General features: G+C 60.5%; 3 protein-coding genes across 4 annotated transcripts; all 3 read right to left on the reverse strand.

The window, feature by feature from the left end:
• Nucleotides 1-254: 254 nt before the first annotated feature.
• SMIM44 (small integral membrane protein 44) lies at nt 255-2,644 on the reverse strand. Its single transcript, XM_085040212.1, has 2 exons — nt 771-2,644; nt 255-647 (listed from the first exon to the last, which is right to left on the reverse strand). The coding sequence occupies exons 1-2, from the start codon at nt 1,009-1,011 to the stop codon at nt 436-438; spliced, it is 453 nt and encodes a 150-aa protein (XP_084896338.1). The 5' UTR covers nt 1,012-2,644; the 3' UTR covers nt 255-435.
• Nucleotides 2,645-2,815: 171 nt separating this feature from the next.
• On the reverse strand, nt 2,816-6,314 carry DOHH (deoxyhypusine hydroxylase). The gene is made up of 5 exons (XM_085040211.1): nt 6,198-6,314; nt 5,568-5,896; nt 5,103-5,179; nt 4,673-4,910; nt 2,816-3,927 (listed from the first exon to the last, which is right to left on the reverse strand). Exons 2-5 carry the CDS (start codon nt 5,839-5,841, stop codon nt 3,611-3,613), a joined length of 906 nt encoding a protein of 301 aa, XP_084896337.1. The 5' UTR covers nt 5,842-5,896; nt 6,198-6,314; the 3' UTR covers nt 2,816-3,610.
• A 709-nt stretch (nt 6,315-7,023) lies between these two features.
• Nucleotides 7,024-10,242, reverse strand: LOC146426321 (uncharacterized). Of its 2 annotated transcripts, none has more exons than XM_085040209.1 (2): nt 9,834-10,242; nt 7,024-8,600 (listed from the first exon to the last, which is right to left on the reverse strand). In XM_085040209.1, exons 1-2 carry the CDS (start codon nt 10,218-10,220, stop codon nt 7,482-7,484), a joined length of 1,506 nt encoding a protein of 501 aa, XP_084896335.1. In that variant the 5' UTR covers nt 10,221-10,242; the 3' UTR covers nt 7,024-7,481. The 2 variants fall into 2 exon arrangements, with proteins under 2 accessions (XP_084896335.1, XP_084896336.1); XM_085040210.1 differs by lacking the exon at nt 9,834-10,242 and adding an exon at nt 9,221-9,744.
• Between the last annotated feature and the right edge of the window lie 1,734 nt (nt 10,243-11,976).

An 11,976-nucleotide genomic window follows, 5' to 3' on the forward strand; every position in this document is an offset into this window, starting at 1 on the left:
ATCCCTGTGCATGTGTGTGTGCCCGTGTCCGTGCCCCCTGCCTACAAGTGTATGTTTCCCCACACCAGGGGTTTGCACCCCCAAGCACCCACCTTTACACACCCACGTGTCCATGTGTGCACCCACACGCATCATTCTCCATGTGCCCATGTCTGGGCGTGGCATGGCCATGCCGAGGGGAGCTGTTACCCCAGGCAAAGGTCGGGATGTCACAGCCCTGCCACCCCACATGCTGTGATGGGCCAAGGGCTGAGCAGGGCTGGGGCAGGTGACTTTATTGGCGTAACAGCCCAAGAGGAGCCTCAAGAGCAGCGCTGGTGCTGGGCAGGGAGGGGGAGGCTGCGTGCCAGTGCTAAGCAGTGTCTGCAGCCAGGACCATGCTGTGAGCCAGTGGATGGGCAGGGCTGCAGAGTCCCACTGAGATGCCCCCTGGCCCTAGCAGAACCTCTTCTTGGGGGGGTCAGCAAAGGAGACAGAGCTGCGTGGAGCAAGCAGCCCCAGTGGGATGTCCATGTCGGGCAGGACTCCAGTGCCTTCACCCTTCACCTTCTCCACCAGCACCTCGTCCTCCTCCAGGCACTCCACCTCTGGCACGGTGCCCTTGGCCATCACCACCTTCTCCTCCAGCTTGGGCCCAAAAGCCCAGTCTGCGGGGGCAGAGACAGAGCTGTCAGCAGCAGCAGCCTCAGACAGCACAGACTCCAGTAAGGAGGATCCCACCGGCCCCCCACCCACCCCAGCAGCCTGACCCTCCTGTGGGCAGCACTCACCAGCAAAGTCGTGCATCAGGTCCTTGATGAGGTGCCCCACGATGGCATATGCCACCACCAGCACCAGCATCGCTGCCATCATCAGGTACAGGACGTAGCGGGGCAGGCGGATGCTGTCCAGGGCGGGGGGCTTGTAGTCCATGTACAGCACCCCATCCTCCTCGGGGGGACTCTGCAGCAAGTGCCGTGGCCCCCACACCCCCCCAGTGCCGGGCAGGGGGATGCCCTCTGCCAGGGCCATGGCCAGTTATCCCTGCACCCCTGCCCAGAGCAACTGAAGCCTCTGTCACACTGGGGACTGCAGTGGAGGAAGTGGCATCAGGGTCCACAAAGCTCCGCAGTGGTGTCAGCTCACAGAGACAGTGGTGATCCCATGGCTGGTGGCAGTGCCACTCACCCTGTGGCAGAGCTGTGTTGCTGAGAAGGAGCTTAGCGCCTGCTAATCCAGGCACAGCCTGGCTGCCTCAGCATGGGGGGTGACCAGGGGGCTCTGACGTGGATCAGGGTCTCCAGATCCTGCCCTTCTGGCAGCACCACTGGGACCCCTGCTCTCTGGGAGTGGGGAGTCACCTGGAGCCAGAGAACCCCCTAGGGCACAAATGGGGAGGGATACCCGAGGCTTCTCCTCCCTCCCCTGGGCTGGGTTAAATCCCTCAGCAGGCCCCAGATCCCTGGAGCAGATGGTTGAGATCCTAGAGGACACCGTGCCTCAGAGCTGGAAGTGATGGGCAGAGGGGATGGGGATGCAGCCTCAGCCAGGGGGGCTCCCACAGGGCCTCCTTTGCTGTACAGTGAAGCAGCCCATGGCAAGAGGCTGTCACCTTCCCAGAGCTTCATCATGGCTGCCACATGTGTCACCCCAGTGTCCACTGTCACCCCAGTGCCACCTCCCCCAAAGCAGAGCAGCCTGCAGAGGTGTGCAGTCCATGCATCCCCCAAAAGCAATTCCTCCCACACCAGGGGGAGTGCAGGATTTAGTACAGACCAGCAGCAGCTTTGGAGACACCCCAAACCCTTCCCAGTACAGGCTAGAGGAGGAGGGGTGAAGGTGCTGGTGGGTTCAGTGCCAAGTCAAGGCTGAAGGCTCCAGCGCCTCCCAGCTCTGCTGCACTAGGTCACCCCTGTGCAGATCCCAGCCTCAGAAATGCATTTTCCAGTTTGGTCTTAAAAGGGTTTTGGGGAGCAGAGATAAATGTTGGCACTGAATGATTGGGAAACAACCCTGCATGGTCCGAGTGAGTCACCTTTGGAAAGGTTGGAGTACAAGGGTGGGGGCAGCCAGGGTGATAAGTGGGGACAAAGACCCTGGCAAACTCCAAGGTGCTGGAGTCCATATACCAAGAAGGGATCAGTGGAAGTGGTAACATGGCCCAGGGGAAATCACCCATCCCACTCTCCTGGGGATGGACATGGACACAAGGACACCCCAGAGCCTGAAGTGCCAGCTGGGTCCTGCCCATCACCTAGGGGCTGCAAAGGGTGAGGACAAGCAGCCCCATAACAGCTGCTGACTCCAAACAGTATGAAAACATCAGGTGTTTGTCCCCAGGGCTGGGGAACTGCAGTCTGGAGCTCCTCACCCTCCACATCATACATAGCTGACCACACCCACAGCACTCGGGCATGTGTCACTGACTCCCAGTGTGAACAGGTGACCAAAACTGGTCACATCTTGACTAAGAGCCCTTTCTGTGGGATCCTAAACAGGGTCAGACCCTGGGCCATGGCCAGGGCTGCCTCTCAGCTGCGTCCCTGAGCACCAGAGCCTTGGGGATGCTGAACCAGCCTCAGGGACTAAGAGGATTGAGGCTGGGAGTGACTCATAGGGAGCCCTTGCACAAGGGGAAAAGCCAGGTATGCCCAGCAGGATGCCCAGCCCTGCAAGGCAGTGAGACCTACCATGGCACCTCACAGACAGTTCATCCTCCTCCGCAGGGCTGAGGGTTTCACCACATGCCATCAGAGACCCCATCAGGCCTGACCCTGGGGCACTATGTGCACCCCACACCCAGACACAGGTAAATCACAGCTCCACTCACTCCAGCTTCCCATTCCAGTCCTTTATTCCCTGCCAAACCCCACAGTGCTCGGGCTGGGCTGGCCAGAGGGTTTGGGTGCCAGCAGCAGCCTCAGCCCTCCTGGCCCTGGTTAAACATGGGGGAAAGCCCAGGCAGGCTCTGCCTCACCCTGCCCACCCTAATGGCAGCGCCCTTCCCTGCAGAAAAGAAAACAGCCAAATCTTCCCTAACTTTGCCATGAAACAACCCCCATCCTGGGGCAGAGGCTGCCACAGGCTCAGCTCTGGCCTGTCACAACAGGAGAGGCCAAACCCACCACGGGGGCGAGGAGGGCCCCGGCTCAGCACCAGCACCAAGAGCAATTTCAAAGCATCCTAATACCGCAACCCACAAGAGCTGGTGCCCAAATCCTATTCTGGCCCCCAGCAAAGCTCAGGTGGGGAGAATGGAGGTGCCGACATGGCATCACCAACCCAGGGCAGCCCCAAGCCCCACAGAGCTGCAGCAGGCTCTGACGTGCCGAGCAGAGCCCACCTGGTCCAAGCCCCAAGCCAGGCTGTGGGCAGGCAGTGCTGATCCTGGCAGGAGAAAAGGGGCAGATAGAGGAAACAGTGGCTGGCGAGGAGTGGTGGGGAGGCAAGTAGCAGCTCAGCCTGGATTTGGAGGGAAAAGGTGGTTGTAATTGTGCCAGAGAGCAAATCCAGTTCCTCCTCCAGCTGTGCACGACAAGGCACAGATCCATGCCGACACAGGTGGCCATGGAAGCGCCGTTGGCAGCAGGAGGGAAGGCAGCACGCCCACCCCAACACCCCCAGTCTGGGCTCAGGAGGAGGCCTGCAGCTTGCAGAGCCCGTCGGCATACTGGAACTGGGTGCCATTCTCATACTCATACATGTCCAGGGCCACCTGGCAGCTCTCACGCACCACACGCTCCTCATCGGCAGCAAAGGCACGCAGGGCCTGCAGGCAGGAGGGCCGGGCGATGGAGCCCAGCGCCTCGGCGCACTCGTGTCGCACCATGGGGTTCTCGGCGCGGCTGCACAGTGTGGCTGTCAGCTGAGGGACACATGCCTCGTCCTGCAGCTGCCCCAGCACGTACCCGATCTCGTGGCGGAACAGTGCGCTGCCGCAGCGCAGCCCTGTGGGAGGGGGGACAGTGAGCTGGGATGCCCCAAAATGCACCAGAATGCCCCAATATGTACCGGGATGCCTGGATGGAGCCCCCACATAAAAACTGGGGATACCAAGGGTCACTGCCCCAGCCCCATGTACAGGAAGGGGTGTCCCACCCTACTCCCTGATGCCCTCCCTTGATGGCAGCACCCATGCCCCCAGCAGAGCTGCTGCCCCCCACCTGCCCCAGGTCCTGTAGTGCCATGCGATGTTCCAGGGGATGGCAGCATGGCCAGGGCTTTCAGCCCTCCAGAACCAAGCAGCCACAGCAGGAACTGACAGATCCCATCTCATGGACCTCAGTAGTCCCAAATGGCTGGAGAGCCTCATCAACTTCCCTCAGGCTGGGGGTGGATCCAAATGGTTCCTGGGTGGTGGTCTACCTCTTCCCCGCTCAGGAGACATTCCCCTTTCCATAGCTATTCCCAAACAGCAGCAGTTCCCAACTTTCCAGGCCAGGAGAGCAAGACCCCAACACCTCAGAGCCAAGTCTGACACCAGGTGAGACCAGCTGGCCCCAAACCACCATCACAGCTGATGCACTCCCAGACCCTCATGGAAAGAGCTCTGAGACCATCCAGCACTCTGCGATGTGGCAGGGGACAGCAGTCCTAGACACAAATATGTGAGAGCAGCTCTGGCAGTCCTCGATTTGGGAAGGGCTCATCCTGGATTAGCCTGGACAGACCCACAACAAGGACAGGCCCTTACCTTCCGCCAGTGCCAGCACAGCAGCCTGGCCCCCCACGTTCCGCAGGGCAAACATGGCCCGGTAGCGGTCAAACAGTTCCTGGGACTCATCCAGGAGGATCTCCTGGAGCTTGGCAACATCTGTCTCCTCAGCGGGGGGAGCAGGATCCACAGAGAGGTACGGGCTGGTGTCTGGCTTCTCCTTGTTGCTCTGCAGCCACTCCAGCCTCCTCACAGCCAGCTGACACGTCTCTGCCACCTGCAGGGACAGCGACACAGCCCTGGCTGCAGGACAGCACTGGACAGCGTCAGGAGTGCCCCAGCACACAGCAGGATGTCACCATGGTGTCCCCACCCACTGCCAGGGCCTGCCCAAAAGGGACCTGCCCCACCCTCCAAGACCAGCAGTGCTGCCTGCATCCCAGAGGAAATTACCCCTCAGGAGCCTCACCTCGACCACAGGATCCTCGGAATAGCGTTTCAGGATATCTAGCACGTCGGGGTTCCCAATAGCACCCAGGGCTTCACCTGAAGGAAGGATGTGTCAGGTCAGGGTGTCTGTATGAGGAGGACACTGCTGTGTCCTCTGGCAACACCGTGCCCTGCTCTGAAGAACAGACACAGGCCTGACTGACCGATCCCTAATGGGAAAAACATGGGCACAGGCTGGACTAACCGATTCCAAACAGGACAAATACCGCAGAAGCCTGGCCAGCAGGAACAGCAGGGCCTGGTCAACCAGTCCAGTCAGGTCTGGCCAGGGGAGGCGGTAAGACATTACATGACTCATGTTTTGACACCCAAGCCAGATCAGGCCGTCATGAGCTGCTCTGTACAGAGGTGGAAGCACCCACCAGCCCCACTTGCCAGTCAGCCCCTTCCCCAGCCCTGAGAGCCGCAGGAGCTGTCGCCGTACCTGCCTCGTGCCTGACCATGGGCTCCTGGGCCGTGTCCTCCAGCACGCGGATGAGCACCGGGATGGCCGCCTCGTCCTGCATCTGGCCCAGGCAAAAGGCCAGCTCGTGCTTCAGCAGCGCCGAGCCGTCCCCGAAGGCGCGGCTGATCCAGTTCACGGCCGTGGGGCCGCCCAGGTTTCGCAGGGTGAACAGGGCCCGGAACCGGGCGGGAAGGGGCTGCGCCGGGTCCACCAGCGTGCGGCCGATGGCCTCCACCTCCTGTTCCGTCACCATGGCGCGGGCGGGTCCGGGCACACGGGGGGCTCTGTGGGGCTCCTCGATCACATTCCTACACCCGAGGAAGGGAGTCAAGGGGAACCCTCAGCCACCAGCGGGTCCCGCGGCCCAGAGCGGGGCGGGCGGGAAGTGCCCGGCCTGGGCCGGAGAACCGGACCCCGGGGCCAGGGCTGACCCCCACAGCGCGTGTCCGGACCCGGTTTCGCCTGACACCCGGGACACGGACTCCCTGCCGCGACCGCGCTATACGGAGCCGCCGATCCAGCGGGAACCAGGGCCCGCGAGGACCTGCCCGAGTCGTGGAATACCGAGGGGTTTCGGAAAGAGCCCGGGGGCGCCGGCGCCGTACTCACCGCGCGCCACCATCTTGCTGCTCCGCCACGTGACCGCCCGGCGGCGGCGCCTGCGCAATACGCACAGGCGGGGCCGCCAAGGAGGGAGCGCTGCCTCCCCCTCCCACCTGAGGGCGCTGCTGTTCCCGCCCGCCAGGGGCGGTGCCGTTGCCGCCCGCCAGGGGGCGCTGCCGGCAGGGGGCGGGGCCGCAGCCCGCCACGGCCCGGGGCAGGTTCGGCTCCAGGCAGGCCCTCACGGGTCAGAGGGACCGGCGGGAGGAGCCGGGCAGCGGCATGGGGAGGCGGGGACTGAGACACAGACCCCTCCGGAGATGGGCCGGGGGTGCTAGGCTGGGCAAAGCTCACCCTGGGAGGGGCAGCCAGTGCCCTCTGGAGAGAAGCTGGGGATGCCAGGCTGGGCAAAGCCCACCCTGAGAGGGACCTGGGGATGTTCCAAGCTGGGCAAAATCCCACTGCAGAGCGGCCAGGCAGTGCCAGGCTAGGCAAACCCCAACCTGAGAGGGACCTGGGGTGCGAGACTGGGCAAAATCCCTCAGAAGAGGAGGCAGGGGTGCCAGGCTGGGCAAACCTCTCTGGAGAGGGGTCAGGGATGCCAGGCTGTGCAAAATCCCACTGGAAAAGAGCTGGGGGTGCCAGGCTAGGCAAATGTCTCCCGAGAGGGGCTCAGGGTGTTCCAGGCTGGGCAAACCTCTCTGGAGAGGGGCCAGGTATGCCAGGCTGAGCAAAATCCCTCTGGAAAGGGGCTGTGGGGTGCCAAGCTGGGCAAACCCCTCTAGAGAGGGGCCAGGGGTGGCAGGCTGGGCATTCCCCCAGGGCAGCACATCCGTGAGTTTGTGGATGCAGTTTAATTCCAGGCTGGTGCCAGCCCTTGAAAGTCACTGCTCCGCCTCTTCCTTCCCTTTCCTTCCCAGGTGTGTTAACACAGCAAGTTTCAAACTTTCAAAGGAGTTTTGCCTTATTTCAAGGCTCCTGCTGTTTTCAACTTAATGGAGAGGCTTCAGGACAGAGGAAAGGGAGATCCCTGCAGCCTCCCCTCCCAGCCCTGATCCCCTCTGTACTCCCACAGCACACAACACACCACCAGACCGTTTAGATACTGGGAGAGAGAATGGGCACAAAATACATTCCACTTCCTGAAACCTCCACAGCAAACCCAGCAGAAGTGTGACACAGCCGCCCCTCCCTGCTCTGGGCCTGCTTGCTACAGCCAGTTTGCCAGAGTCTATGGCAAGTCTGGAAGCAGGGATGTGCAGGGATGCACAGGGCAGCTGTTCCTCAGGCCCATCAGCCCTCCCCGCAGCTCTCGAAGTACTGGCACATCAGCTCACGCACTTGCTCAGCCCGATTGTCCTCCATGGCAGCCGGCGCGGGCTGGCAGGGCTTGGGCAGCTCACTGGGCTCGGTGCCCTCCAGCCACTCCTCATTGAAGGGGTTGTCATGGGCCTCACAGACATTGTGCAGGATGCAGCAGGCGAGGACGAGGGTGGGCAGCAGCTCCAGGCTGCAGTCATCGCACTTGAGGAGGATCTGCCAGCGCGCCTTGAGGCGCAGGAAGGCATTCTCAATCACGCTGTGGGCCCGCTTCAGGCGGTAGTTGAACTGCAGCTGGCGCTGGGTGAGGTTCTCGTCCTCCTGGTAGGGCTTGAGAATCCAGTCTTGCAGGGGGTATGTGGCATCGCCCAGCAGCACGTACTTCTGTGCCTTCCCCATGAAATGCTTGGGAGGGTTGGGGCACAGCCGGCCCTCCTTGGCCAGCACCCACAGGCTGGAGCTCTCCAGGACCGCGCTGTTCTCCATGCTGCCCGGGAAGGCAGTGGAGATGTCCCAGAACTGCCCCAGCCCGTCCACAGTGGCCTGCGTGAGGATGGAGTGCCAGCCCTGGCCGTTGCAGTAGTCAGCGGTGAGGCGCAGGGGCGGGTGGATGGGGATGTGCAGGCTGTCCAGCGCCCCAATGCAGTGCGGGAAGCCCCAGCGCGTGCGGAAGATGCGCACCATGTTCTCCAGCTCCTTCTCGTCAGGCAGACGGAGGTAGAGTGGCTTCAGCAGCAAGACAACAGCATAGCTCACCTCCCGGACACAGCTCTGCACTGTGGAGGGCCCCACGCCGAAGAGCGGGCTCAGAGTCTGGTATTCCACGTTCGTGGCCAAGTGCCACAGGGCCACGGCCACCCTCTTCTCCAGGGGCAGGGTGGGGTGGAAGTGGGCACTGTGTGGAGCCAGCCCAGGCTGCAGCTGGTTGCAGACATAGAAGAACGTCTCCTTGGACATCCGAAACTTCTCCAGCCAGTCCTGGGGCCCAAACTCCTTCAGGACCACCCGCTCCCACCAGTCTGTGCTCCTGAGGCTGGGCCAGGCGCGGGGGTAGAAGCAGCAGCTAGTTCTCCTCCGGTGAGCAATGAGGAGCTGCAGTGCGGGGAGGAGACAAGAGGGGTGTGAGGTGGTGCTTTCCCATCCCCACCCTGCACTTTACCAGGACACCCCTGTGAACACCACCCAGCTCAAGAGACCTGCTCAAGGCAGGAGGATGCCCAGTGCCAGGTGGCCAGCCGTCCCAACTGGTCTAACACTGGTCAAATCTTCCTGTTCCTGGGAAACCTCACTGCAAACTCACCAGGCAGTAGGTGTGACTCCAGATAAGATGCCCAGGTGTTGCAGATGAGGAGTTTTCTGGAAAAGTCTCTTTTTGGGATGGCCACTCCCTCTGGGAGTTTATATTTTAACAAGCATTACTGGATTTCCTGCAGCCAAGGGAACTGTGGGCACAGTCCTGATTTGGAAGGGGAAGTGAGCACCCCTTGAAGGTCGGAATCATGATTTGGAAGGTGAAGCTCTAGGCTTCTCCACACGAATTGTTTTTCTGTTATTAGATTCTAAAATGCAACTTTAAACTGAAAAGAGGCTTTAGTCATCTTCTTCAGCCACTACCCAGTACAGCAGGTTCCCCATGTTTCCCCCTGCTTGTCCTTGCTGCCATGTATCCTTTCTATCCCCAGGCCTTTCATATGCCACATTCCATCCCTCACCTTTGATGTCTCCCCGTCCTTCCTGTTCCCATGTCCTCTGCATCTGCCATCCTTTGTGTCCAGGATCACACCCCACTCCTTCAAGTACCATCCTTTGTGTCCCAGCCTTTGTGTCCCACAGAACCTCCACACTCCCTGTCCTTTGTGATCTGTGTCCATGTGTCCTTCCAGTCCCGCATCCCATGTTTTGGGTCTCACATGTGTCCCACCCTTTATGTCCCCCTTATGACTTCTCCGTGCTCCCCATCCTTCCTACCACTGTATTTTGCATCCCCCACTCTCCATTTTCTGTCTTCCTGTGACCTGTGTACCCCTGTGCCCCAAATCCCTCCTGTCCATGTGTTCCGTGTCTCATGTCCCCCATTCTGTGTCGCCGTGATCGGTGACCCCGTATTCCCCATCTTTTGTGTTCCCGCGACCTTCGCGTGTCTCCCGTATCCCCCATTCTACGTGTCCCCGTGACTTCAGCATATCTCCCGTGACCCCCGCATCCTTTGTGTCCCCGCGATCTCCACGTGTCCCCCGCATCCTCCGTGCCCCGTGATCCCGTCCCCGAGTGCCGTGTCCCCACGTCCCGTCCAGTCCCCCCTCATCGCGGCCCCGCCCCGGTCACCGTCATGAGCCGCTTCTGCCGCTGGCTGTAGTAGTGCCGGAGCCAGGCACGCCGCTGCGGCCCGTCCCAGCCCCCAGCGCCGGCCCCGCTCCCGTTCCCGGCGCCGCTCCCGTTCCCGGTGCCGTTCCCGGCCATGGCCCCGGCGCGCCGCTGTCGCCGCCGCCTCGCCAGGGCGCACAAGAGCACCAGTAGCCGCTCCCGCATTTTCAAATCGGGAGCCGGGGCCGCCCTGGAAGTGATCGGCGACGGGGTCACGGTGGCACCGCGGGGCGGAGCGGAGCACAGCGGCTCCGCTCCGCTCCGCTCCGCACTAAATGGCCCTGCTCGGCACCGTACAGGCATCCCCCTCCACGCCGCTCTGTACCGCACCGTCGTCCCCAGCCCCATAGCACCACCATCCCCATTCCCATGCCCATTCCATCCTCTCTGCACTGCACTGCAATCCCCACCACACCGCTCCTTACCACCCCATCATGCCCACCCCCACAGCACTATAGAGCCATTTTCAACCCCATCCCCACCGCACCATCCCCATGCCCATCCCCATCCCCACCTCTCCACGCCATTCTGCGCAGCTCCACCATCTACATCCCCACCAGCATCACCAATCCTCACCAAACCACACTGTCCCACCATCCCCACCACACCACCATCCCCACCACCATCCCCATCCCAACCCACTCCCTTTCTGCCTCTGGGCCTGGCTGGAAAAGGGTCACCAGGCTTAGCTGTGGCAAGGACTGGCACTACAGAAACTATAAGGAAAACTGCAACAACAAAATCCCAAATCTGCCTTGGATTTTTAAAAAAAGCTTTAAAAGGCTGGAAAAGACTGGACAAAGCTCACCGGGCTTAGCTTGGGCAAGGACTGGCACCAGAGTGACAAAAGGCCCAACCACAGACAGGTAGTGCCAGTGCCCCAGTGGTGCCCTGTGAAAGGAAGAAGATGAATGTGTCTTTACAAACAGACTGTGAATCTGCTTGGAGATAGGGCCAGGGACTTGTCGATAATGAAGTAATGGGAGAAACTATCAGTTTCAGACAGTGTTAGTAATTCTCATGGACTGCTGCTCAGCCAAGGTCATGCTAAATTCCTGAACCTGGAGAAGAAGAACAAAGACTTAATAGAGCTATGAATATAATTTGTTATACAAAGGAGGGTGTGTATTAGAGTGGGATATATAGTAAACAATTCGGGAAGTCTGTACCTTCCAAGTACCTCAGCTAACAGGAAAAGGGAGAGGGTGATGTGGCTGGAAAAATTAGGATAAAAAGGAGGCTGTGTCCTGCAACAGTTTGAGAGACCCCATGGGAAACGCCCCATGGCCTCTCCCTTTGTTCATGAATCAAGTTTCAGGACTCCTCTGTCTTCTTTCTGGACAAAAACCTCTGGCATTGTGAATTTTTCTGCACACCTGGGAATGATGCCAGGGCCTGGAGGGTGCCCCACAAGTGGTGGCCACTCTCCCAAAGCCTGTTGGGTTTCAGGATGTGCCATGGCGGCAGATATCCCACATCCCAAAGTCTCCTAAAGCAATGGAGATGGGGGGGAGGCTGGCAGGGAAGTTGCTGTGTTCCTCATGACCTGAGCCCAGGATCTGTTGGAGGGAGTCATCTTGCATTCTAGAGGCACTTTGGACACCACAAGATCAAAAGGATCTAAAGTTGTTGGACAGTGTCCAAGGGAGGGACACGGAGCTGGGGAAGGGTCTGAGGAGTGGCTGAGGGCACTTGGCTTGTTCAGCTGGAGCAGAGGAGACTGAGGGGAGACTCCTCGGGGGCTGCAGCTCCTCCCGAGGGGAGCCGGAGGGGCAGGGGCTGAGCTTTGCTCTGGGACAGGGACAGGAGTCCAGGGAATGGCTGGAGCTGGGTCAGGCTTGGGATGATCTCAGGGAAAGGTTCTTCCCCCAGAGGCTGCTGGGGCACTGCCCAGGCTCCCCAGGGAATGGTCCCTGCCCCAAGGCTGCCAGAGCTCCAGGAGTGTTTGGACAGTGCTGCCAGGGATGCCCAGGGTGGGATTGTTGTGCAGGGCCAGGGCTTGGACTGATGATCCCTGTGTGTCCCTCCTAGTTCAGGATTTTCCAGGATTCTGTGAATGATTCTGTTCCTTCTCAGGGCTGCAGTTTTCAGCTGTTTCTTGTTG

This window comes from Lichenostomus cassidix, chromosome 28 (genome assembly GCF_008360975.1).
Source record: "Lichenostomus cassidix isolate B80296 chromosome 28, HeHo_3.0, whole genome shotgun sequence".
In the NCBI taxonomy this organism is placed as follows: Eukaryota; Metazoa; Chordata; class Aves; order Passeriformes; family Meliphagidae; genus Lichenostomus; species Lichenostomus cassidix.

Coding starts and splice junctions, on each gene's coding strand:
- SMIM44 (XM_085040212.1), bottom strand. CDS start 1,011: ATGGCCCTGGCAGAGGGCATCCCCCTGCCCGGCACTGGGGGGGTGTGG. Junction 648..770: donor CCTGATGCACGACTTTGCTG/GTGAGTGCTGCC, acceptor CTGCCCCCGCAG/ACTGGGCTTTTGGGCCCAAG.
- DOHH (XM_085040211.1), bottom strand. CDS start 5,841: ATGGTGACGGAACAGGAGGTGGAGGCCATCGGCCGCACGCTGGTGGAC. Junction 5,180..5,567: donor CATGGTCAGGCACGAGGCAG/GTACGGCGACAG, acceptor TCCTTCCTTCAG/GTGAAGCCCTGGGTGCTATT. Junction 4,911..5,102: donor CCGAGGATCCTGTGGTCGAG/GTGAGGCTCCTG, acceptor CTGTCCCTGCAG/GTGGCAGAGACGTGTCAGCT.
- LOC146426321 (XM_085040209.1), bottom strand. CDS start 10,220: ATGGGGCTGGGGACGACGGTGCGGTACAGAGCGGCGTGGAGGGGGATG. Junction 8,601..9,833: donor GGCAGAAGCGGCTCATGACG/GTGACCGGGGCG, acceptor CCCGCACTGCAG/CTCCTCATTGCTCACCGGAG.